This window comes from Embiotoca jacksoni, unplaced genomic scaffold (genome assembly GCF_022577435.1).
Source record: "Embiotoca jacksoni isolate LCO1_2020_lvr unplaced genomic scaffold, fEmbJac1.0.p SCAF_87, whole genome shotgun sequence".
Lineage (NCBI taxonomy): Eukaryota > Metazoa > Chordata > Actinopteri > Embiotocidae > Embiotoca > Embiotoca jacksoni.
Genome location: NW_027185444.1, coordinates 223,301 through 249,515, shown reverse-complemented (window position 1 = coordinate 249,515; position 26,215 = coordinate 223,301). Strand labels below are relative to the sequence as shown.

Below are 26,215 nucleotides of genomic sequence, written 5' to 3'. Positions count from 1 at the left end.
AAAAAAGCTGTCAATTAGCCACCCTCTCTCTCCACCTCTCTTTCCCCTTCTTCCCACTATCAGTTAGAGCAGGTGATAATAACACTGACAGCATTTAGTGTTTTTACACTCAGCCTGAATCTTTCATCCAGAGCCGCGTGTTGCGCCAATCAACTCTACGGAGCCCCCCCCCCCCCCCCCCCCGTCACTTCAATCTGCTCAGCTCTGCTCGCCTCCACACAGGGGCTGACTGGCGCATGCAGGCGGGCTGCCGCTCCACCTCTCTCTGCCAAGACAGCTATCTTTCACAGAGCTGTCAGCGGTGTGACTGGCAGCCTGTCACAGGCTCCGCACACCTCCTCCTCCTCCCTCTTCCTTCTCCGTGCCTTGGGTTGAACCTACCACAAGGCTCAGGGAGAGCAGATATGACGTCTGTGCTACAGGGCCACGCCCAAGGGATATCAGCTGCGGATGATACCGTGACATCCTTTGCAACTGCATGCGTGTTGTCAGTCATGACCTGTCAAATGTTTGTGGGAGTGGTGTTAATGTCAGGGTGGGAATGCAGCTCATTAGCTCGGTGACGTGTCGAATTGGCAACTACGCAATAAACAACGTGGCCACGCTAAATGTCACCCCAAAATATACAATCGTCGAATAAATAAACGGTGGGAATATGTAGAATTATTGTAGAGAATTTTTACCAACCAAAATAGTTTTCATTAAATTTGTAAATCGAATACATTTTGAAAAGTGCATCACATTGCAGACCAAATATTTTCTTTGTGTGAGACACAATATTTTCTCAGACGCACTTTTATGTAGGACAAACAGCATCTCCCTTACAGCATGTCTCACTCCGGTGCCTCACCCCCTCTCTTTCTTTCGAACTCTCTCCCTCAGTATATATTTTCAAACAGAGTTTGAGTTATTCCAGTGTATCACTCTGCAGTCACAAGCTGGGGATGGGCGTGCTCCCCCAATCCCTCTCTGCCAGACTACGAAGGCAGCCTCTTGCTTTGAAAATTTTCCCCATCATGCAAACTGACAAAGGCATGCTTTTCAAAAGCCCACAGCCAATCTGTTGATCATTATTTATTTACAAAGGCCTTCAGGCTGCAAGTCCTGTAAAAACCATACTTGGTACGTATGTTCGCTCTCTTGCTAGCTCTCTACTGTGTTTTCCCCCTTCTTGCTTGTAGAATAAAGTATCCCTAAGGCTACCTCAAACAATCACTTTTCATTGTGCATAAAATCCACCTTGTGAAGCACGACTGTTTAATATATATGATGTTATACGTAGACGGGCAGCTGTGAAGGGGGGCTGTAGACTCTGATGGGTAATTTGATGTTCTGCTAAAGGCTAAGACGAGGAAAAAAATATACACCTATAACAGAGGACCTGTCATCCCAGTACCCAAGAGCCAGCAGAATACAGAAGCAACCCTAAAGCAGAGAAAACTTTGACACCGCTTTGAAGCGTTTTCAAAACTGAGTAAATAACTCGCAAGGATTATTATCACTGCGAGATCAAAGCAAAGATGCATATATTACATGGCAAACAGGGACCATCTCCTAAGCAGAAAAGGAAGAGAAGAAAAGGTTTTGTGCTTTAAGTTCGGCAAACTAAACAGCCTTTTAAACAAGCAGTTAGCTGGAAATGTGCCAATGTCTGGTTGTTTTTGTAGCGGTTTTCTCCCTCTGAGCAAGGGTATCTAAAATGATGCTCTGTTGCAAACTAGACTGAAGGGTACGACTCTGTGTCGAGCTAATGGTTTGGCGAGTGTGAAGGCTTATTAAGTGTTTGTTTTGTTGAGAACTGAGGGGGAGGCCAAGAAGTATACTGGACAAAATCACACAGGCATGCCAGTGCAGTAAGAGGATTGCTGCCTAAGGGAACCTAGCAGGACTAACATACAAATAACTCCAGCAGAATGTCAGGAAAACACACACCAAAAACAGAAGACATCATATTAAAACAGAGACCGGCTCAAAACTAATTCATATTACACATTTATATATTGTTTTTATTTCCAAAACTCAAAGATTCTGTTGTAAAAGTGTGTTCTTTAGTTTTTAGGGATTTAAAGTCCAGATGGAAAATATGATTTTGATTCGTTACCTAATTAAGATTATAAAATATGTTTCACTAACTGCAGCTTTACTGCCTAAATACAAACAGTGACAAGTGCGCGTGACAAAAACAAAAGAAAAAAAACACAGGCCTCTCTTTGGGTTTTCCTAATGTTCAGTCACAAAGATGACAGCCATAACACTCACTCTGGTTAAGAGACAAGCGATGTAGCTATGAGTGTTTCTGTCCTGTTAAATCTTCTCCACCGTGCCTTTATCCCGCCGTCCCAATCCGCACAGCTCGGCCTGTCTGTATTTTGCACACTGTTGTGTGTCTAACCCCGCCTCGCCAGCCAGAGGAGCACAGAAACCTACCCCCTTTTATCTTTCAAAATCAATTAACAGCAATTTAATTCCACGGGACGGGATAAAAGGAAGGTAATATTTGAATTCATATTTGATTGTGATGATACATCTCGCATATGGCCTTAAGTACCAGAAACACTATTCACAGGGGTTCCCACAATAGAGGAGTAGCCTAAGGGGAAAGTAACCGTGCAGGTCCCGCTGATTGGTTGCCGGTGTCATTAGTGCCAGCATTGTTTAAGTAGTACATGTGGACCAGACCGGAGGAGGTGACAGCTGGGACTTTAAAGCCAGAGGAGTTTTCAAACGGCTCCTCGCAGCCGCTTCTCATGACAGAAATATTATTTCGGCTCTGTCATTAACAGCTGACAGCATGCCATCCTAAACAGCCAGAGCTTAACAGGGCATTTCTCCCCTCTTTTTCTCTCACAGAGTTTCTCACCTCCCTCCTCTGCCACCCCTAATTTGCCCCCTCCTATCCATCCCAACTCCCACCATCTCACCATCAGCAGCATACGCCTCTGAAGTATCTCTCCGACACATCTCTTCTTCCCTTCCCTCCCTCCTTCCTTCCCCGTATCTGACTTCCTCTCACTCCCCGTTTGAAGGCTGGAAGGGGAATAAAATCAGCGTCTCTTACCTCATCATTTTGGGCGAGCAGTTGGGTGAGTTTCGCATCCCTCCATTGCGCTGCTTTTTTTTGGGCGAGAGAGTTGATGGATGCTCGTCTTCAACTGCAAACACATGCGCAACGTGTCAGAATAGAGACAGATGGTTGAGAAAGTGTGCTGGACCTGACATGAAAAAATAGCCAACAATCAATCAATCATTGCAAACAATAAAAAATAAAAAATAAATAAAAAAAAAAAAATGAACACAAGAAAAGGAAAATTAATAATTCAGTGTCAAATTGAGAAAATATAGAGAAAGCATTAGTAACAGACAATGGTAAATCTGAGAAAGGCAGGAGAAAACCACGGAGAAAAACCAATTTATGACCTGAAAACGTCATGGAAGGCTCACATCCCAAAACCCCCATATTTTTGGCTCTTCTAAGGGCATTCAGTGATACATTTCTGCGTCTGTGCAGGTGGTTGGACCTCGAGCAGTCTGCACCAGAATGACCACGCTTACCTACACCATTAATTGTCATGTGATGGTATAGAATATCATTGTCAGTGGGGCACAGGCAAAAGCAGTGACAATGAGATAAATAAAGGTTATGGAGATGGATCTTGAGTGTTTTTTTTGTTTTTTTTTAATACAACTATCTGAACCCCACCCCATTATTACAGTTCCTACTAAAGCGCACAATGGCTCTTCTACAGGTCTACCTCCATGCCAAGAGAACATTTAGCACTCAACACACGTCATGAAGGTCAGGGCACATTAACAGGGTACGAATTAGTGGACGATAAATATTCAAAGCAGCTTGTAAAAGCACACCATCTTCCACTCGAAGAAGGTCAGGACTAGTCGTGCAAGTTTAAATGAAAAATAAATGATTTATATAAGATTAAATATTCAATTTCTGTGTTTGACTCTTTGGTGTTAAGCGTTCGCAGGACAGTGAACCAGCCACAATGGGGTTTTTTTTTTACGATTATTTGATCACATTTAAGTTCAGTTTCCTGTCAACTATGCTTTGCTATGTTGGGACATTTAAAAAAAAAAAAAAAAAAAAAAAATATTTCTCAAAGTTTGCTTGAGTCCCAGTCAGACAGAGAGAATGAGAGAGAGCAGCCAGAGTGGGGCCCGGTCGTCTGAAGATTTCAGTCGAGCTAACAGGAGTCTGATCTTCACTACTGTCTGTGAGTTTCAAGAGCTTTCAGACAGGCACCCAGATACTCGTATTCAATCTACGCTGTCCCTGCGCAAATGCCGAGTGCACCGTCACTTCAAACCCATATTAGTCCTTTGGTTAGAATCAATAACACAGCGTGATATTAGTGCAAATCAATGTGCACACCGCAAGCCGTGACTATTCCAAGCATGTGGAATTTCATTATTGTCTGAGCACCCGTTCGAGGTTGTCACCTAATTCTGCTAATAAAAGATAAGAAATATGACTTTGCCTTCTAATAAAATGTCATTCTCTGACATTTCCTTTAGGCAATTGGGCATTCGGAAAAGCTAATATCACAAGCACTTTCCACTTTACAAATAATTCTCTCCCTAATTTACTTTGAAAATACCACATCAGAAAATATGCATTCCTCTCTGTATTGTTTGACAGGCTCCTCCTGGTTTAAACTTCATTTTCTGACTGTAAAAACACACACCACTTCTCACTAACATCCACGACTATACAATGAAATACTTTTCAGCCACTGTGTAATAAAAGCTTTTTTATAGATATACCAGATATATATATAAAAATCCTCACAAATCCTAAAACATTTCTGAAAATAAATACTGATAAAGATTTTTTTTTGTGTCAACTCTAAATCCACATTTTATTACTCCTAAGTCACCCGATGTAGACAGCCACTAGCAGGCAAATCCGTGCAAAGCAGCAGAAGCAACAACAGCAGCAGCTCCAGCAGAGTGAACCGCCATGCAGCAAACAAGACAAAATGAAGGGACGGGACAGGCGGGGGATACTGACTGATGCATCCCACTAAGGGGGCAACCTACAGTGCCTACTGTGACTGAGCAGCATGGCATTACTGGGGTGGTAGCGGTATTTCACCGGCAGACTGCGGGCCCGGTTCAGTCGACTCTCAGCCAGCGATCTGGCCACCACGTCTCCTGGACCGGAGATACTGAGGCGCAATTGCGAGCGGTCAGTCCCGGGCCCCGGCCCCATGGGGAGCAGGCTTCCTCTACGGTTATTAACAAGGGGGATGTTGATTGAGCCCGGATTGACCAGGGGGTCCTGGTTGGGGTGCAGGGCGTTGGGAAGGAATGCATTTGAGGTGATGGAGGTGGAGATGCAGCCGGTGGCTTTAACTGATCGCTTTTGAAAAGATGGTCTAACTTCATCCATTACTGTCAAACAGTGGAGAATAAAAAGTGTGAGAAATCCTGTATTAATGCTCATAAATAAGTTAGTTATTGTTAAACTAAAGCTAAACTGCTGAAAAATCTATGGTGTTAATTATGCCATGTTTGTTTAAATTTTATATTTCAGGGTAAATTAATTCCACAAAACAGAAGTCATCATTTTATAGGAAAATAGGAACAAATTTGACTAACTTGAAATAAATTCAATCATATTTGTTGAATAAACTGCACAAATCAAACATAAATTGTTATTGTTCTCACTACAGTTCTGAATGAAGTAATTGAAAGTAAAAAAAAAAAAAATCATGCTATAAAAGTAGAAATCATCTAACATTTCTCTAAAGCTGGTGTTAAAATTCCAACTGAATGTTCACAGTGACATTTACTTTGCATTTGTGACAAACATGAATTAATTAGAAGCATCGCAGTTTTATTTCTCATTAGTGCTACACTTTCTGGTAGAACAAAGCAAGGAGACACGGCTCGGCTGGAGCCAGTCAAATCCAATCAGATGTTGTCATTTGAAGCCTATTGTGTAGCACAACACTTTCATTTCAACAAATATAGAACTACAGCTAATAATACAATAATATTACTAATTAATAACCATTATTCATTAAACACTTATTGAATTCAATGTGGATTACTTGGGAGATTTGTGGTTTAATTCCAGACATAAAATGCTGTCACTAGTCTGAAACAGTACATGTATTCCTGCAACAGCATGTCCATTGACAAACTGCTGTATCTAATATGAGCATAAATACTCTGTATATACAGCTGATGTTCACCCAGCTGCCCCACCAAACCCAAACACACCCAACCAACCTGACTGTGGCTGCAGAGTCACCCGTATGTTTGTATGCACTGAAGGGGTCACGGCAGAAAGCAGGAAGACAACAGAGGGAGAGGAGTAAAATATCTGGTCGTAAAGTTGACTGGGAGAGGCGGAGCCCTTTTCCTCCCTTTGGTAGAAGGGTGGTTGGTTGGTTGTTTGGAGGAGAGAGCATGCTTGGGTGGCCCTGGGCGATAAACAGACGTTTATCCCAGCCGTCAGCTGCCTCCTTGATTTACAGGGCGCCACCGATAGCTCCTGGATTCATCTGGCCCTTGTCAAACACGTGCAGCGTTACAGAGCATTCACCCGCCCTGGCAGGTCCACTGTGCATCCTGAACAGCCCAGACGGCAACTGTCCCTTCTTGAAATGCTAATCACATGATGGTACTGTCCTGCATGCAAGCCTTATCAGATTGCCATGACCCAATGTAAACTAGATGATGAGGCGGAGGAACAACTAAGAATGTTTACTTTTGTATGTGAGCTAAGCTGGCTGTGCCTTTACAGTGTTTGCTGCATGAGCAAGCTTTGTTCTTCAACTGCACCGCAACTGCATGAAATAGCTTTATGGGCCATGCACAGTTGTGTTGTTACACTTAAAAAATAAAACTGATATTATGATCACTGTGATCCCTTTTAGTTTTGCTAAAAAAAAAAAAAAAAAAAGGCAGCCATTATTTCAAAGGGGAAACAAAAAAAAATGTCTTCAGTATCAAAACGCTTAGTAAGAACAAATACATTTAAATCAAAATATACACATAAAATATTAGCGGTGACAGATAGCATTTCAAAACTAAAATGTATTCTTAACCAGTAGTGTAGAGAGTAATGCATTTAACAATTATTTACCAAAGATTTACCTATATTGCAATCGGCTTTGAATCGAACGCCAGCCTCTTTTTGGCTTCCACTGTTCCCTGGTGTTGTAGCGCCATCTGCTGCTACATGCAGCACAATACAAAAAGAATATTTCATGGAACTACATGGTATTATCAAACACAAAATAAATCCTTTTCAGTTTCTACAAATACCAGAAACTCCTTAATTTAGTTTCTCATCAACGTAAATTATTTTATGATAGTTAAGTTAGAATAAAGTCTCTCTTTGAATAAAACATTAAATTAAACACTGAGTTCAACTGTGAGATTACGTTGACATTTTGTTTCCTTGTAAGACACAGGACAACAGCATTATATTCTAAAGGAATGAGGGACAACAAGGCAAATACTAAAGCAGAGCATCAGTACTAGTTATGTTACATGACAAAGTGGGGGCTACAGTCTAAACACAGAGCTGGAGCAAAATGGAAAAGGACAGAGAAACACACTTACGTGATCTGACATATCCATTATACTTATATTTGGCTGAGGAGAATGCAAAGACAAGGTGCAGGTCACACAGAGGGAGAAAGGATGTAATGAAACAGACACATTAGGAAATAGAGACATCAACATAAGAGCGGTAGATGGAAATTAATCAAATGTAACTCTGATGTGCTTTCATTGAAAGGCATAAGGGCATAAACCAAAAATAAAAGGTATAAATAATTAAAGTAATGGTAAAACCCTAATGGTGAAGCTGCTTAAAGTATGGTATGCTGGCACAAGAGAAGGCAGACAGATGAATGAATGAATGAATGAATGAGTGAATGAGCTGTCCATTCTCAAAGTGAACCATGCTTTTAGGAATGTGTGCTAAACCTGTAATGAGACGTAATGGACTAATGGCTGATTTGATTACATTTCTCCAAAGAGCTAAAATGAAAGTAACACAGTTTCAACAATGTCAGGTTTCTCATTCAGACATTCTGGAAATGTTTTGAGTTTATGCATCTGTATTTAAATATGATGGGCATTGTGAGGTCTGTAGACAGGACAAGTAAAGCCACCATGGGAAACAAAGACAACAACTACATACTTGAGTGCATGTATATATCCAAAACGGAGACAGCAGACAATCGCTGCTCAAAACAGCCACGCTAACAGAGTACCAATGCAAAGTGACGTGATCTTCACATGCAGTCCAGATGTCTTGTACAAACGGAGATTTCAAAAATTGGGAATTTTCCAAATGTGGGTTTAATGCTGCACTTTAAAAATCTCGGGGGCGTTTTTTTTTTTTTTTTAAAGGGTCGACCAAGGTCTCCACTTATGCCAGGGCTGTTAATTATCTAGGAATTACAGTTTGTGACCTTGACCGAGTAGATATTAAAGACTGGTACTACTATAACTACTGATGCAGTGGGCACTTGAACTCAGCTCTGAGCTGCTGACACTCCCCACTCTTTCCCAGAGTCTCTTCCAGCAGTAAAGGTCACAGTGAGGGCCCAGGGCCGGCCTATGACACAGATCCTCAAAAAGGGACCCACAGTGGCCCTGGCATCTGTCTCTAGCAATCTGCCCGCACCGCAGAGGCGGCAGACTAACTGGCTAGCATCTGGGGCGTAGCAAGGCGGCATAGGACAAAGGGTAGGGAGGGGGGGGGACCATGCCTGCCTGGTGGACAGGAGCTGTCAGGGCAAGTTTGGTGACGGACCAGCAGGGCTGGGAAAATGAAAATGCAAACATAATTTCTGTGTCAGGATAGATAAGGTCCCCAGCAATGAGATGCAGATTCACACATGCATAGACACAGAGATAGAAGTGCATGTTGTTACGCACACAAGATGTGTACACGCGCGCGCACACACACACACACACACACACACACACACACACACACACACACACACACACACACACACACACACACACACACACACACACACACACACACACACACACACACACACACACCAGAAGGTTGTGGACTCGCCAAAAGCATCGCCCTAGCCCCAGGTCCCCTACCCTTGTCCATGGCCCTGCTTCATAAAAACCTCAGCCTCTCCATTATATAAACCCAGTTACTTCACTGACTGAAGCATTTCCAAAGTGGTGATGGTCAGGTCACAAGGAAAGACCACATGTAAGTCATTTAGAGACTAAAAACAAACTTCCGAGCCAGCCAAAGAACTCAAGATCATTTCTGAGGTAAGATGTTAAAAGTTAAATTGACAATAATTGGTATAAACAGCCTCACAATGAGGAACTGCTGTATATTTTGTACCCAATTATAATTTACGTTTCTGTCCACTGTCTGCACCTCTTCATTTGCAAGTGTCCCTCACTCTTTCAAGATGATTGCTTATCTTAACTTTTGAATATCTAACTTTCGTATGTATATTTATAATCTGTAGTAATAGAACGCTGCAATAATTTAGTTAATTCATTCAGTTTGCTGTTTCAAGGCTTTACCTATTTCATCAAATATTACTCACTTAACTACTTGAATGACTGTGAGTTAAAATGGATATGAAATAAATATTGTATAAAGTAGTGCATAAAGCAGGTCAGAGGTTTATGCCGTATTTATACGCATTAAAGAGGTTTCTGTGTGGTCTGAATTTGACTTGCATCAGAAGACAATATGGATTAAATGAAGGAGTGCTATCCATGAAATCAATTAAAGTACTCGGACAATCAGGTTCAGGTGCACAAGAGTATGAAGTCATCAAGGATAAAAATGTCTTATCCCCTCAGTCTGGTGGGAAAAAAAGAGGAAATGGGGAGAGGAAATCCCAACAATCCCTGACTGACAAAGCCCAATGCACTCCTTCACTGGACTCACTTTGTTCAGACAAAGTCAGAGTTAAAAAGGGAAAGAAATCTAAGACAGAGGAGGCTTTCCTGAAATCCTACAGGGGGTTGAGGGAGAAGTGAGATCAGTAACCATGTAATGGCCAGTAATTGGTACCGAGGGATATCAGCGCAGGCCCAACTACAAGAGGCCAAGCCAAACTCATCATGGCATGTTTGACACTAATCTATGCTGAGTCGGCAGACGGTGGGAGAATGTTGAGGAGGAAATCAGATCTGTATGTCTGAACCCAAGGCTTTGATAGCTAGGCCTACTGCTGCCATGTCTAATTGACAGACAATTTAGTATTTCCTATCCACTCAAAGGGAGAACAGAGAAGAGGGGATCTTCAGGAGCCTCAGTCCTCTTTTCTTCTTTTATCAAGCCATCACTTTCTTGTACTTATTTTTATTCTCTTCGTTGCTTTCCCCTTATCTATTTTTGTCTCCTCTTCCCTTGCTGTAAAAAAAAAACAACCTCTCTTTCTTCCCAATTCTTTTTTTCTCCTAACTTCTTATTCACTCCTACTCTATAAATATGTCATAAACTATTAAGGACTGCAGGAAAGATACACTACGATGCTGAAGAATTACCATTAGAGTGTGAGCAGGACATTTGAAAAAAAATAAAATGATAAATTTAATATTTTCTGTCAAAATAACCGTGGGAAAAATGTTATCTATTCTTTTTAGTAATTACATTAACGTGTAAAAGGCCTTTTCAGCTTCTTTGGATATTAAAATCTTACTTTCCTGTCCCGGTACCACCAGTAAAAACACATATTAATACGTGCCCTGCTCCTCACCTATACGGCTTGGCAGGACTACTGGTATGAAGCTTCAAAACTGCATTTCATGTATGATTTTCTCTGATCTTCATCAAAATAGAGTTAAGTTCTTAGCACAGCTGCTCAGTGAGTTTAAGTCAAAGGTAAAAGAAAATGTGAAACAAAGGGGAAAAAAAACATTTTAAATGAAAATTGTACAAACTGAAAAGTGTTAACTCAGGTTCAGAAGGCTCATCAAAGTAAACATAACATAACAACAGTTAGCAGTAAATTTGCAGTGTAAAACCTTGACAGTTAAACGTGTTCCATTGTTTTGTATATGCAGACATCTTACCTTTGACAGTTAAAAACACATCAAACACCACGCTCCAATAGTGACATTATCACACAACTGCATGATTGATGCAGCATGCGGTAGCCACATGTCTAACACCTACAGTACTGTACAGCAGCACCACAGAGCCACACCACCACTTATCTACCACACATTGTACACCTATTAAACAATAATGTTAAATCATAAAAAAATAGCCTTAAAATAAAGAAAATCCAACGATAAAAGAGATATGATATAGATGGATGGATGGATGGATGGATGGATGGATGGATGGATGGATGGATGGATGGATGGATGGATGGATGGATGGATGGATGGATGGATGGATGGATGGATGGATAGATAGATAGATAGATAGATAGATAGATAGATAGATAGATAGATAGATAGATAGATAGATAGATAGATAGATAGATAGATAGATAGATAGATAGATAGATAGATAGATAGATAGATAGATAGATAGATGAAAAAAAAGTTAATAAAGAATAAATATAAAAACATAGGCCACAGCTACACGATCCATGGACTCACGATAATCATTTCACACCACATAGACGACATCACAGACACACACGTACACGTACAGTACCTCTGCATGGTACAATACATGGAGCACACACCACAGACACGTAACAGCATGTGTTGGGCGGTGTAACTTACAGGCACGTAAAGTGGTTGCGCAATCATGAACAGAGACAGAGGAAAGTGGGTAGGCCCTCTGAAGGGTGTCCATGTTACTATGTACACTGCCTGACATGCAAGAGCAGTCTTGCTCTGAACGGCCGCAATCAAAACAACATGCCAGTTTCATTCGTTTGTAGACGGACATCTTGGCTACAGTCATGTTTTGGGATGAGAGGAGAGGAAAAGCAGCAGGTTAATGGCAAAAGGAGAAATACTCATCGAGGGGAAGTCGGAAGGTAACTTCATCAGAAAGTGCAAGCCTTAGCCACCTGCTCCCACAGACTTGAGCCCCAAATTACATGAATACACTTGAAGCGTGAAGATTTGTTTCAATATCCGATTAGTTACAAGTCGTCAAATATATTTCATTTTCAGAATTTTCTAATCTGACAATGTATCGCTAAATTGGACACATTATCAGTGCTATAATATGAATAACACTATTAAAAAAAAAAAATTTACAATCATATGCCGGTGTTTTACTCCACATATAGACATTGTCTGGAGAGGTCAAGCTGTGTGCTAAGGCTGTAACAGGTCAAAAGGCAAAATTATAACAGTAGGAAAGAGAGGGGTAAGGAGAAAGGGGAGAGGGAGGCATTCAGGGAAGAAAGGCATGAGCAATGTCTTCAGCAGCAAACCTCATACAAAGTTTCATACATTTGTACATCCTCTATCCATTTAGCTAAAGGAGTGGATCACGTACCTGTATCCCATCATGCAGCTGCAGCAGGCTCTGTCCAAGGCATCGCACTATTCTACCAGCCAGACTGGCCGATTCATGCTATATTCAAATCTGCTATTTCACTGCTCTGCTCCCCAAGGGAACTTCACTGCCACGTGCGTGTGTATAAATGGTGTGACTCGGAGAAGAACGTGTCGTTCTACTGAACTTACAGATGTAGATGTTTGCTGACATGTTTAAATATGTGATGCATCTGTGATTTTGTGTCAATTCAAAGTGAGACTATCGCCGTCTTCAAATGGGGTCAATGTTTACCATGTTAACAAGGAGAGTCCACATGAACACCCGACACTTAGCGTTCGTGATCTCCGGCCTCGCTACACAATGAAAGCTCAGAGTTTACAAGTCGTGATGTGTTTGCTGGCGTTTTCAGAAATAGTGTCATTGTTTCGAGTTTGTATGGAGGTTTTTTTTGTTGTTTTTTTTTCAAAATTTTACAATACTGTACATTTTAGGATAATGTTGATATTCTCGTCTTCTCCGTCTGTCATTATGCCTTTGCATTTTCTCATTACGTTCCCCGCCTGCTATCTTGCTAAATTGTTAGCCTCTGCGTTAGCCTTTTAAGCACTTGAACAGGAAGCATACGACTTCCCATGCTGTAATCACAGCTCATGAGTTCCATTTTAACGCAGCATATGTAATGTGAAATAAGACTGACCAATGCTTAATTTAATATACTGAGTGCTTTTGCTCTATTCCTTAATCTGTTTAGTATGCAGCATATGTTAGCTGAGGAGCTCATTTTTCAATCTATATTTAAATGTTCTATGCCTCAAAATTATAAAGTCTTACAATTACTGTTTTCACCATTGCATATGTTATATATATATATATATATATATATATATATATATATAAAATCATTTTTAACATTCTCTATCATCCACATTCCTTTTTTCAAATTTCCTTTTCAGTTATCGTACAAAACTGGCAATTTGAAGACTAGGTGCCCTCATTCAGGGCCAAGAATGGATGTGAAATTGGTATTACACGACATAAAACTTTACTAGTTAGCCTCCAGCCAAAGTACTATAAGCAGCCGATTTCTTTTCTATATGTGTGGGTTTTTTTTTGTGGTTATGTGTGTGAAGCCCTGAACCCTGAGGGAAGCAGGAGTGAAAGTCCCCAGAGTAGAATCTCTAGATTGCTGTGACTCTGGGCAGAAACAGTCCCGGGTCCCCATTCTCTCATTGCCAAGGTGCAAACAGGCAGCCGACTCATACTGTCTGGCACCTTTATACAGACACTTTCAGCATCGACTCGCATTGGAAATATAGGATCTTGAATGAAGTAATGCGTTTTAGCTCGTGGCCAAGGAAAGAATGGGAACACAGTTTCATAACCCATAGAGGATGCAGGCATCAGGGACCGCTGTATCCTGTGACATGCACATGTGCCTCATGAGCATGTGAAGGGGCATGCAGAAAATGTCGTTTTGGTCTCAGCAACAGGGAGAGGTGTAGAGATAACTGTTCACAGTAATGAAGCAGTTTTAGGGGGGCATGGCAGACAAGTGCAGTGAGGCTATCAGATCATGCGGTTATGTCTTAACTTCAGAGTTTTAGCTTGGGCACTTTGGACCACAGTGTGTATATATATATGTTACAATGTAGATCTCGGACATGTGGAAGGGGAGCAATGGAAGACACAAGACAGACACACACACACACACACACACACTGACAATGTCTTTTACTTCTGACTTCACAAATACCCTGATTCGAGCCTAGGATTATAAGGTGTCCATTTGAGGGCATTCCTAATTGAAGATTCAACATGACAGCTTCCCTGATAAACTGTCTGCATGGGTGTGATCAGTCACTACCTCCTGTAAACCACCAAGGCACAGTACACTCCAACAGAAGCTATCAGGGTGTTATGTTGAATATGACGGATGTCCCAAAGAAAGCACCATTTTCATTTTCATCCCCCTACAGCTTCCTTATTCAGCAAGAGTGCAAGGAAAATTACACTGTTGACTTATGAGTTTAACTTTTGAGTAATAATTAACAGTGCACCGTAGAACACAAACACACACTCATCAGCCCCGGTACACCATATCATGTAAACATAAGACGAGGACAACGTTAAAAGACGCTAAATTTGTAAAACTCTACCCTCCGTTTTTTATAAAAAATTAATTATCCCAATTAACAGAGACGCACCCAGCTGGTCCTTGCATTTTTGCTGAACAGATTTCAGGGGATTTGAGTTTCCTCTACAGACATCACTATTTCCATATTTACATTAGTTATTGCACAGTACCCTGCCCACGGCACCACCACCTAGTGGCAATCGCATACTATGACAATTAATGCTACTAGTATGCTACTAGTGGACTTTTCCCCCAGTGCAGCGAGCTAAACAATAGGTCCCAACGACTGTACAGACTTGAAATGCACGAGCCTGGTGCGCAGTGACATTTCAATTCTGAGAGGAACTGATGAGCTATGAAACCTCGGCCCGAGCTGGGCGAGGGCCCAGAGTTTAGTAAGGGGCTGAGATCACAGCAAAGCGGGGCAGAGGGGAGACCAGATTGTTTTGATTGTGTTTTGGCAACCTAGCTCATTAGGATTTGAAGAAATTCTTACAAGGACATTTTCTGCTCTCTGGAAAAACACAGCCACATAAAACGTCATTTGACAGAAAGCAGATCAATTTAAATCTCAGTAGTTGTTAATTTTCTCCCCCTTGTGTTAGCTCCTCTAAATCTATGATTACTGGGTGACATCTCCGATTTTTACTTCGTCTCTTCTATACTTTCGTGGAGCATAAGGAGGTTAATCCGAGGTAATGACGAGAGTTTTACCCCACTGGCTTCTAAAGGCCAAATATAAGTTCGGTTTGATGATCAAAGAGTGAGCAACAACTGCACAGTTCATCGTCCGCATCCAATTAAGACACACAATCTTCAAAAGTAATTTCCAACTACAGCATCAGCTGACTGGGCCACTTAGGACGAGGCCTGATGCTGGTGTGAGTTTGATTTCTGCTGTTTTGGATTTGGTCTGGTCTGAGCACAGTGTAGAAATGAGAGGCGAGGAGAGGGATGCAGAAGCTACACTGGTACATGCAACATCGATACAATATATACTATTTGCTGAAGAGGGGAAAAAAAAACCACTTGCACTGCACTCTGGGTAATAGGACACCCATTTTCTTTTCTTTTTTTACTCACAATAAATCACTACCAGTGAGTAGTTAAAATAAAGTGGCGTTTTCCAATGGCAGCAGGGAAGGAAATACATCAAAAGTGTGTCACTGGTCATAAAGAAACATGGGAAAACACAACAGAAGAGAACAAAACATGATAGAACAGAACATACAGGATAGGATTCTATTGCAGTAATGGAACTGTCACCTTTCTAAATGCAACTCTCTCGTTGGCAACAACTGTAATAAGATAAAACATAATGCCACGTCCGTCACCGCAGTCTGAGACATGAAGATATTAAGAGAGCACAGAATTTAACAGTTTAACTGTGAACGGCCTGTTGATTCTGTTAAGCTGGCAAAGCCACAGCGACAACCAAAAAAATTAAAAATGATTACGTTTATGAATAATTAAAATGACAGACAAAAGAAGGGCCTCTATTTTAAAACTGGATTTGTCTGTGACAGGCTGCTTACTGTAACTGCCTGTGACCTTTTCTAGAAATCTGGACTATTCACCTGCATTATTTATGCACTGGCTAACACGTCCTGACAAGTGACTACTGTACATAGGTCAGGTTATATTCATGTGCCATTCCTGCCTTAATGGTAATGCTATGTCTGCATAAAAAGGGGGCAAATTATTAATTTGACAGGGGCATTTGCGTATTTTGAAAAGTATTGGAGTGAACAGTTAGCTGCACATCATGTCTAGGACTATTCAGAACATGTGTGAGACCTTAAAAGCCCTGAGAAGAGCTCGATACTCTCATCAGGAGTATTTACATGTAAAAAGAATTAAACACAGTAAGTCATATCCAATAACATTTCAAATGTTAAAGAGAAAAGCTAATTGCCTCACACAGAAAAAACATTCAATTATCCAAATCTCAATATTATGGCTTTTGCTGCATACATTTGTACTCCAAGTTTCCTCATGCAGAAGCTGGATAAGGAGCTGCTGTCAATGCGTTATTGTAAATAATGCAAACATTAATGGAGTATTAGGATATTTGTTTTCGTTTTTGTCTGAGCAGCCTCTCAACTATACATTCTCAGTTTGCGTCAATAAAATCAAAAATATATATTTAATGGTTAAACCAAAACAAACACATTTCAAGATGACAGCACCTACATCTTAAAAAAAAATTGTTTTGGCTTATGTTCATACAATAATGGATGTTATGGAGGTTCAAACGGGACCCAAACATTTTCCTAAGTATAATGGTAGGACCACATATATTACGTTTAAAAACACAGTTCCACAGTACAGAAAAACAATGACAACACGAAAAGCATAATATCAGTGTAAAACCTCAAGTTTAAAGAGACAGACAGACCCACAGGGAGTTTTTTGGAGTGAGAGGAAGGGAAGGAAAGGTGCCAGTGGGGCAAAATAAAAGCGCAGCTACTCACGTCGTTTGCAGCCACACTTTTTGATCCGTTTGGGGTCTGTGATGTCATCGTGACAAGCTTTGCAGTAGAAAAATGCTCTAAAAGTGACACAGTAAAAGTGTTGAAGACTTCAAACTGAACATTTTACATTATTAGTGGGCAGCTGTTCATCAGGACGACCAGGTTACCTCTTTACTTCTTTGGCATCGCTAGCGATAAAGAATCCCAGTGTTCCCTCCTGCATCTTGACGTGGTTACCCGGGTTGATGAGGATGCTGGGTAATCAGAGACATATAGACACATAATGCTCATTAACATCCAGACAACAGTCAGCTCATGCACACGACATGCTAATCAAGAGGAATGGTACACACACTTGTAGCCTTTAATCGGACCTGGACTGAGCTTTTCTGGAGTGGTTTTTTTTTGTTTTGCATCATTTTCAACACATTATCCCTGCGAACATTTCTATGTTGTGTCATCATACGTGTGTCTTGTCAGTTACCATAAACACACCTGCTCCTCTGATTTTGGGCAATTTGCTGATGCGATACTCACATGAATGGACAAAATGTACAACAGTATGATCGCACATTGAATTTTAATTCTTTGCTTTACAGAATGGGTTTGGCGTTGCCCTGGGAGACGGGGGGGGGGGGGTGAGAAGAGGGACAGAGAGGTACAAGTAAAGGGCAGAAAGAATTAAAATGATGGCCATGGAGTGGTTTTAGTCTCAGCACTCAAATACAGTCATCTAGTCAAAACAAATGTCGTGATGGCCACTGAGACATGGCTGTAGTACAGCGGATGTGCAGCAAGTGTTGTTATCTCAGTTAGTATTTGACAGTGGGATGCAAGGGAATGAACAGCTCTTTTTCGTGTCAATACTGGGCCGATTCTTATAAGTGACTCGATTATATAATCTATAAGGGACGGCTCTATGAAAAATAAAATCGGCGGAAGAAAGTCCAACAGTAGGATAACGCCCCTAAAAACCAGTAGTGACTCAGTTTCATTAGAAATAATTAGAATGAATGTCTAGCAAGGTCCATATTGACTTATATTATCTTAATCATATTAGTTTGTACAGTCTGTTACTTCATTGCAGGATATATTACGCGACCATTTTTGTGATTACCGGGAATCAGTTTAATACCTTAATCACTTTAAGCGATTGGCTGTATCATTCCCCATTAATTAGACTAAGACAAAGTGTGGACACAACACGCATACATATATATATATATATACTGTATGCACATACACACGCACACACACCCTGGTCATTAATGGTTACCTGTGGGCAACAATCATCAATGATGTGAGTGTGAACTAAGATAACAAAACACTGAACCCACAGACCTTAAAGAGTCACACTCCTTCAAAATACAAGCCCAGATGGAAGATGATTTGGATACTTTTTTTTTTTTCTAATTAATTGCAAATTAATACTTTCCTAAATTTGTGACAATAATTAAAAAGAAAAATACAATCAGGGTTTGGGCAATGACTTCTTGGCAACTTGATTGAAATCTGCGTATTTAAAATAACCATTCTTTGGCATTTTAGGACTTCATTTTGAAAGAGTATGTTATCTGACAAATCTCAGGGCAGAAGTGAGATAGTACTTCTAAGAAAGAGAGCATCTATCATGCTACATCTTTCCTCTGAGCTCTGCAAAAGGTTACATTGGAGAAAATAAAGAAAAATATTAAGGGAGCAATTGAATCCATATTAGCATGTGATCAAATTGCACCAGTCATGCAGATCAGATTTTTTTCTTTCCACACTGCAAGAAGTAAAATAGCATGTAACATTCACTCAGATTGAATGGCCCCCAGAGAATTAAACAGGCATCACACCTGGCATGCTCTTTAGAGAAAATAAAAAAAGAAAGAAACCAATCAAATTAAGACACACACATTGCTGCCCAAATCTGAGATTTTACAGGTGTGTCTATCCAAGACATTTTTCTTCAGTCGGGTGCAAACTGGTGAATAGAAGCTTCAAATGCATCAAAAACCTCATATTGTGAGCAACAAGGCAAGCATCAAACACCTTCGGTGATAGTGTCATAGCATGCAGTTACCAAACAGCATGAAGAGGACAATAATCAGAACAGAAAGGCATAGCCACCGCAGTACAGGTATAGGGACAGATACGTAGATGCAGACGGTTGCAGTAACTTCTGTGCAGTTGGATTGTTTCTCAAACACCAAACTGACAGGAAGTGACCTCACTTAAGAACATCTACTCGAGAGACGAACGAGCATGACTGTACGTGGTGGTTGAAACACACAAAAATGCACACACACATTCACGCACAACTCTCCCTCTGAAGGTAATCACACGTACGCAGACGCACATACATGCACAGATGGATAACACATTTAGCACTGAGTACATGAAAGGGTGATGGAATGCAAAAGTGAAATGTGGGCCACGTAAAGTAAACTTCAGTTTGGATGAATCTATCCAAATTTAACAGCTCCATGCCTTTCCTAGTGTGTGAAATGATTAGAAAAAACAAAGATTGGTGAGGTGCCATAAAACCATGGAGAAAAAACATGCTGTTATAGCAGCCACTGCCTACAGCACTGGCAGATAATCAGTCAATTTATTTCAAGATCAAATCCAAAATGTAGACCAACAGATTATCAGTGTTTGAAGACACCACATCTGATGTCAAAGATATACAAACTCCGCAATGATTCTGAGGCAAAGAACCACCGAGTACTGCTCTGGCAATGATTTAAAAACATCAATGAGTGGAATACGTAGCTTGTCAAAGCTAACATACAGTCGAGTAACAACTGCGCAACACTGAAAAAGAACTGAAAGTGAGAGAAATAAACTAAGCAAAGGATTTGGTTAAGGACAAAACTGAAAAGATCAAATAAGAGGTAGATATGGAGAGGGTGAGTGTTTGGCCTTGGTACACCGACAACAGCAAAGACAAAGAAACAGCACTTCTACAAACAAGTCCAATTTATCTTTCCTCTCTCTGCCTGCAAAGAAGTTAGTGCATTAAGCACAAGGGACACCATAAAAAAACAAGTTAGAAAAAAGGAGGCCTTTGAGATAGTGTTTGGAAAAATATCCTTGGGGAAACTCCCAAAGTCAGAAGCTTTAAAGCGGTGGAGATTGGGTGGAACTTTGGAAGTAAGATAAGGTAGAGGGCATACCGCTTTCGGCTTCTGCAAACAACAAGAAAAAAATCTCAAATCAAACAGTCATCATGAACATAAAAGAAGTGGAGAATATAACTTTTGCTAATGTTTCTCTGCCTATTTACAAGCTACACCTTATATGGCAGCATGTGATGCAACTCTGCGCAGACATACAACACAGCGTGTCTGATGCTGAGGTCCTTGCACCTAAAAATGATTGTTATACGACTACCACAAAGGTTATAGTATTAAAAGGTTTGCAAGTAGTTAATCTTTGACATGTGCATAAAATGGCATAGAATTCTGTAGCAATACATTAAAAGTCAGCCAAAATAATCAATTTGATTGACAGATATAAGGCAACGATAACACAAAGACAAATATAAAATTTGCCCACTTGGAAAGATAAGGTACAATAAATTAACATCAACTTGAATTTACATCAAGTCAAAATATTACTTTGTTAATATAAAGCTATTTCAGGAACTAAAATCAAATTGACTATCTGAAAATGTCATTTACCATGCAGCTTTGGCAGTACACAGAAACATTTGACACACGTGAATGGGGAAGGGTGGGTTGGATTTGGTAATAAAGATCACTGAAAAAATAGTGCTTTGCGTTGTTATTGGTGATAGACCCAACACTGATGTGCAGTTAGTGGTAACCATACAGACTGAACAGGGACATGGTAGAATCAAGTTGAGGAAAGACATGACATGACAATATTCCAGCAAAATTGCAAGGTTTAGTAAAAGTATCTGATGAAAGAGTGCGTAGTTACCTCGCATTTATTAACATGGCGATTTTGGGAATATTTCTGCTCATTTTAGATGTTACGGCAAACTAAAATGCAGACAAAAACATTTCTAAAACTCTTCTACTATGTAAATATAAAAATCGAGATAACACTGGAAGAGATACTGTATGTGCTCTGTAAGTGTTTTCTATTTGTGTGTCCTAAGCCTTTGTGCAATCAAGAAAGAAATGTAGTCTTTAGAGTATCAACTTTAAAAGGTTACTCGTACAGGCATGCTATCCATCAAATGTGCATCAAGTTCATGATATCAAACATGTTATGAATATCAACTGTGATCATAGCAGCAAAAAGGACTTGAGGAGAAAATATCAGATATTCATTGGAAGATCCACTTCAAGCAAATCACACAGTAGCTCACTGTTAGCACAGTTGTACTTGATGTTACAGGAAGAAAGGTCCACTATACAAACCTGCTCTCTCTCTGCTCAGACTTGTATTCAATGGCAATAAGCAACAGCTTCAGCTTCACGTAACACAGCCTGTAAGACAAGTGCACTCATTAGAGAAGAGCAGTGTATAAGCAGAAGACTGATGTGTTCAAACACTTTGAAATTCACATCCTAACGTCCCCACAGTCCTTCTTTTAGTCTTTCTATCTTCACTTCAAAATTCATAACTACCTACCATTGACAGTGGACTTGCTGAGTGTGGGAAGAGTGATACTTACTCGCAGATGGTGGGGAAGGAGAGGCCTACAAAGGCACTGGACAAATACTCTGTGTACATCTCATTAGCCACTCCTTCAAGGTAATACTTCTGCCATGTGTCCTCCTCAATCTGACAAAAAACAAGCATGGAAATGTCACATGTCAGGATAAAAAAAAAGTCGAAAAAAAGCCAACTTCCAAATGCGGCCCAATGTGGTCTGCAGATGTTCCACCGCACAACATCAGTCTGGTCATTATAAGCTGCTCCATCATCTTTATGACATGAGAACAGTTCTTTGATAGAGGCAAGCACCTCTTCAATTCTGAGCCACAGAAACACTGAACAGATTCCACATGAAATGTCACAATAAAATATGACATGCCAGAATGACTGAAAACACACTAATGGAAGTCTTTCTCTGGACAAAGATGTCAACATTTCCCAGGGAATGTACAGTTTGATAGATCTGGTCCATCTGTCAGCAGAGAACCTACTACATCCACTTGTGTTAACTTCTCCTCTAATCCCTTAATATATCATCTCGTACAAAAATGCAATGTGAGAATTAATTCGTCCATATTACTTCAGTCTGTTCAGAAAGACAGACTCAGACAGTTAATCTTGTCCTCTGTGTTACCTCAATGAAGGACCTCATGGAGAAGAGGTTGGCTAGCATGGTGGACAGGCCCTGGGCCAGACAACTCTGGGCAATGAAGCCCGCTTTCAGCTCCGCCAGGCAGATAGCATCGTCACCTTCCTTCCAGTTCCAGCTCGGAATGTTCAGCAGATGGGCCTTCATCACATGACAAACAGAGAGGTCACAAAACACAGAAAACTCTGCACAGGAGTGGTGTTTCTTAAAGTAGCAGCGTGTGGGATTTACTGGCATCTAGTGGTGAGCCAACTAAACACCCCTAAACTCACTCTTTCATTCCAAGCATGTAAGAGAATCTACAGGGGCAGAAAAACAAAAACAAAAAAAAACAATAACGCAAAAGGTCCAATCGAGCCAGAGTTTGGTTTGTCCCTTCTGGGTACTGTAGAAAAATGGCGGTGCAGCATGATGCACTGCCTCCTACGTAGATTTGAGGGCCTCATTCTAAGGTCATGAAAACACCTTAGTTTCATGTAATTAAATACTAATTAAAACATAATTATGAGTATTATATTTCATTTCTGCCAAAGGATCCCCAAGAATCCTACACGCTGAGCTGGTAAAGGAATAATTCAACATTATGGGAAATACAAAGGTTGATACCATGCTCATATCGGTAGAGTTAGCAGGGTGGCACAGACACTGGATACGGATACAAAACAGATACACGGCGAGCTAGCCTGGCTGTGTTCAACGGTATCAAAACCCGGCGAGCAACCTATCCAAAATTCATTAATTAACACATTTGTTTCAATTTAAAAAGGAAGTGCAAATTGGAGGATCAATAATACTTTTGTATCTCCGTTAAATAAAACGCTACAACCAGCAGCTGGTTACCTTAGCTTATGGTCGCGCAAAGACGGAAATACCAGTGGAAACAGCCAGCTGGCCTGGATTGATTTACTAAGTTGCCAGGCGACATACATACATTTCAAGATGAACTCTGGGCAGTTGTCAGGCAACAGTGGAGACTTGATTACGTTTTTAGAAAAGGAATATTTTGCAAAATCTCTAGTATAAAACATAAAAACCCTACATTGGTCAGTTATAGTGTCAATTGGTGCTCCAGTGCAAGTATCAATGAGTGTAACAATTCAAAGTCAAAGTTAAGCCACATAGTAACTTATTTAACTTTCATGACAGACATCAATGTTAGCAATAAAAATTAAAAAAAAAAAAAAAAATCCATATTTGTACAAGGTATCATGTTATATGAAATGCACAGATACCATGATGCACACGCACGTTGGAAAGTGTCTTACAATATCCAGCTCAGGTTTTTCTCAAGGAATACCTGCTGCTATCTTAAGTACTGATCTAATATTTCTCACTGAGGTTCATACTTAAGGAGCATGTGAGCAATAGAGTGAGTGGACCCTTCAAGAGGTCGCTCAATTGATGCGTTTCTATGAATTACCTGATAATAAAACCAAGTACTTAAATGCACCACATAGCTCTTAAGTGGGCAGCATTGTGGATTAACCGCTGTCATTATCTTTCAGCCTTGTGAGGGAGTTTTGAGAGCAGTCAAGATGAGGTGAAGCAATCTCACATATCACAGGACATCTTACCTTATTGTGATATTGTAGCATCTGCGTGATTATTCTGATCTTGGGATGGTAATTCTTGATGGAAATGACCCTTGAAAAACAGGCAGAGACATCGAACAAGGAAATGTAACACGTCATCTCGTCAGTCACCACTGTTTTCTAAGTCCCGCGGGTTGCAATACCTCATGATGTTGGAGGCATCTTCAGCATCAGGGTCTGCACAATATTTGTTGGCCAGTATTAAGCAGGCATCTGCTGACTCGATCTAGGTGTAAAGGACCCAGGAAACAATTGTAAAACAAGTATTCATTAAAGTACATGGCAGTACATAGTAACACGACTGAGTGCTTCCAACAAAATCGTCTTTCTCATATCAGACTAAATAAATTAGTCGGTTTAACTCAACCAAATACAACGCAGACTTCTATATATCTCTTCTGAACTTTTTTGATTGCACCTCGAATTGTCTTCCCAGTCATTTTTCCTCGGCTCTCTTTACCAACTGAAATTATTTTCTTAAATGTAAATGAGCTAAAGCAAAATTTTGTTCCTGATCGGTTAAATTTTATATAAACTTCAAGTCAACAATGGCTGTCTGTCATTTTATGTGATATCTCGCTAGGATTCCATCACCAATGGTACCTTCACACGGGCTAGATCGTGAGGGTTGAGAACAGATCCCTGGTAGAACTCTACTTGAGTAAAATGACGCTTGAACAAGGCTTCCAGCTCAAGATTAGGGGAAATACTAGCAGAAAGAGAAAAAAGGAGAAGGGTAAGCACATGTATGGATAACTTCATAGACTTTATGTTGTTGACCGCTAACCTACAAGTGGTGAGAAAGAAAAAAAATTAACTTACTTATGGAGAAAAACAATTTCAACATTGACATCATCCCTGTCCTTGTGTAGGAAGTCTTTGAGGAAGTTGGAGACACTTTCGAGGGTAATATGACCACAGACCACAATATGCCTGGAAGGGGGGAAGAAATCATCTTGAGTGGGCAACATAAATCACTGCAGACACTGGCATGTCTCCCAAAGATAATCAGTCAGACCAAAGCACTCTAACATCTAACTCAAATATCGACTGAAAAAAGTCTATATACATGTCAAGAAATGTCTTTTCAAAGCAAACAAGTAACTGAATTATAACTTTTTTGCCATAAAAGTGAATATTTTCCCCCCATGTAATGAAAGTGGTTAAATTCTGCACGACAAGTGCAATCAAACACTCAACTCTGAACCACTTTAGAAAATCTAAGATATAATCATACAGCCCACACTGGTTGGATTGTCATCCGTTCTCAATATAAAAATTGTCCCTTTGGCCAAACCACCCCCTTTGTGAGCTGAATGGATGTTGACAAAGACATGTACATCAATATGCTCATGCTTTTTTACAGAGCATTACTAAAACTCTCAAAATGATTTGGAGGCCTGTGGTTGACAAAAATTCTAAACAGGACCTCAGCAGATCTGACAGGTCCATGGCAGGATTCAGTGGTGCATAACAGCAGCGGGATCTGTCAGACGCTGCACGGGGCTGATTACTGCCGCAAGGAAGTAAGAGGTTAGTTTGGAACGGTTTTGAGCTTGAGGATGCGTCCCTGTTTGTCCTCTGAGTTCGCTGTGGAGTAATGAAGTTCAAAGGTCAGCTTCATATTTATGTCATTGAGATGAGGCTCACTTTGGGCAGTTTGGAGGGTCACGGACCTTTTTCACAGCAGACATTTTGTCTTGTCATTGTAGGGAAAGCACAGGTCTGTTAATGATGGCTGCATTCCACTTTGGGGAGGTCCTGATTTTGTGCATGCTGGTTTACTGTCATGGCTTACTGGGACACTTAATGGAACCGAGTCATCATTAATCCACCTGTGCTGTCCCTACTGTGACAATTCAAAATGTCTGCCATGTTTCAACAAAAAAGTTGTGGTGCTTCTGTAAATTTCATATTTTTGTGTCCCGGACCAGAGAGTTATACTTTTACGTCCCACATTATGTACCAGTAGCTGTTAATGAAAATATTGCATTTCCTTACTATTTCTTTACTATTTTTTGGTTATCTTAATTGTTTAGGATTATTGTATCACTGTTATACAATATATATACAATAAAACGTAGCAATAGTTACTGTCATTAAAAAACACGTTAAGTATCACCATTCAATGGGTATGATTTAATTGAATTACACAAGCATAATTTGCACTGCGGTAAACTGAGCGACCCTGCTGGGGTTAAGTCTTATTGCCAAACCCTGCTCAGTAGAATCCAGCTCTTATATTGACATGGATTAGTCTGGACACTCGGTAGACACTCTAATTACCGT

The 26,215-nt window shown here is 40.4% G+C and overlaps 1 protein-coding gene across 16 annotated transcripts in view; it reads right to left on the bottom strand.

Moving 5' to 3' along the window:
• The window catches only part of kcnma1a (potassium large conductance calcium-activated channel, subfamily M, alpha member 1a), a 143,885-nt gene that overhangs the window by 23,791 nt on the left and 93,879 nt on the right, over positions 1–26,215 (bottom strand). For 3 of the 16 annotated variants that reach the window (XM_069139909.1, XM_069139919.1, XM_069139914.1), the window contains exons 10-20: positions 24,749–24,859; positions 24,530–24,635; positions 24,070–24,152; positions 23,909–23,978; positions 22,320–22,475; positions 21,702–21,811; positions 21,445–21,513; positions 20,230–20,241; positions 17,233–17,319; positions 17,066–17,142; positions 3,059–3,152 (exon numbers count right to left, since the gene is read on the bottom strand). In XM_069139909.1, coding sequence (XP_068996010.1) covers positions 3,059–3,152; positions 17,066–17,142; positions 17,233–17,319; positions 20,230–20,241; positions 21,445–21,513; positions 21,702–21,811; positions 22,320–22,475; positions 23,909–23,978; positions 24,070–24,152; positions 24,530–24,635; positions 24,749–24,859 — 975 coding nt within the window. Of the gene's footprint in view, positions 1–3,058; positions 3,153–5,055; positions 5,410–7,122; positions 7,204–7,593; positions 7,627–11,724; positions 11,899–15,674; positions 15,684–17,065; positions 17,143–17,232; positions 17,320–20,229; positions 20,242–21,444; positions 21,514–21,701; positions 21,812–22,319; positions 22,476–23,908; positions 23,979–24,069; positions 24,153–24,529; positions 24,636–24,748; positions 24,860–26,215 lie in introns of all 16 variants that reach the window. The other 13 variants (XM_069139918.1, XM_069139911.1, XM_069139915.1 and 10 more) reach the window with 9 other exon arrangements.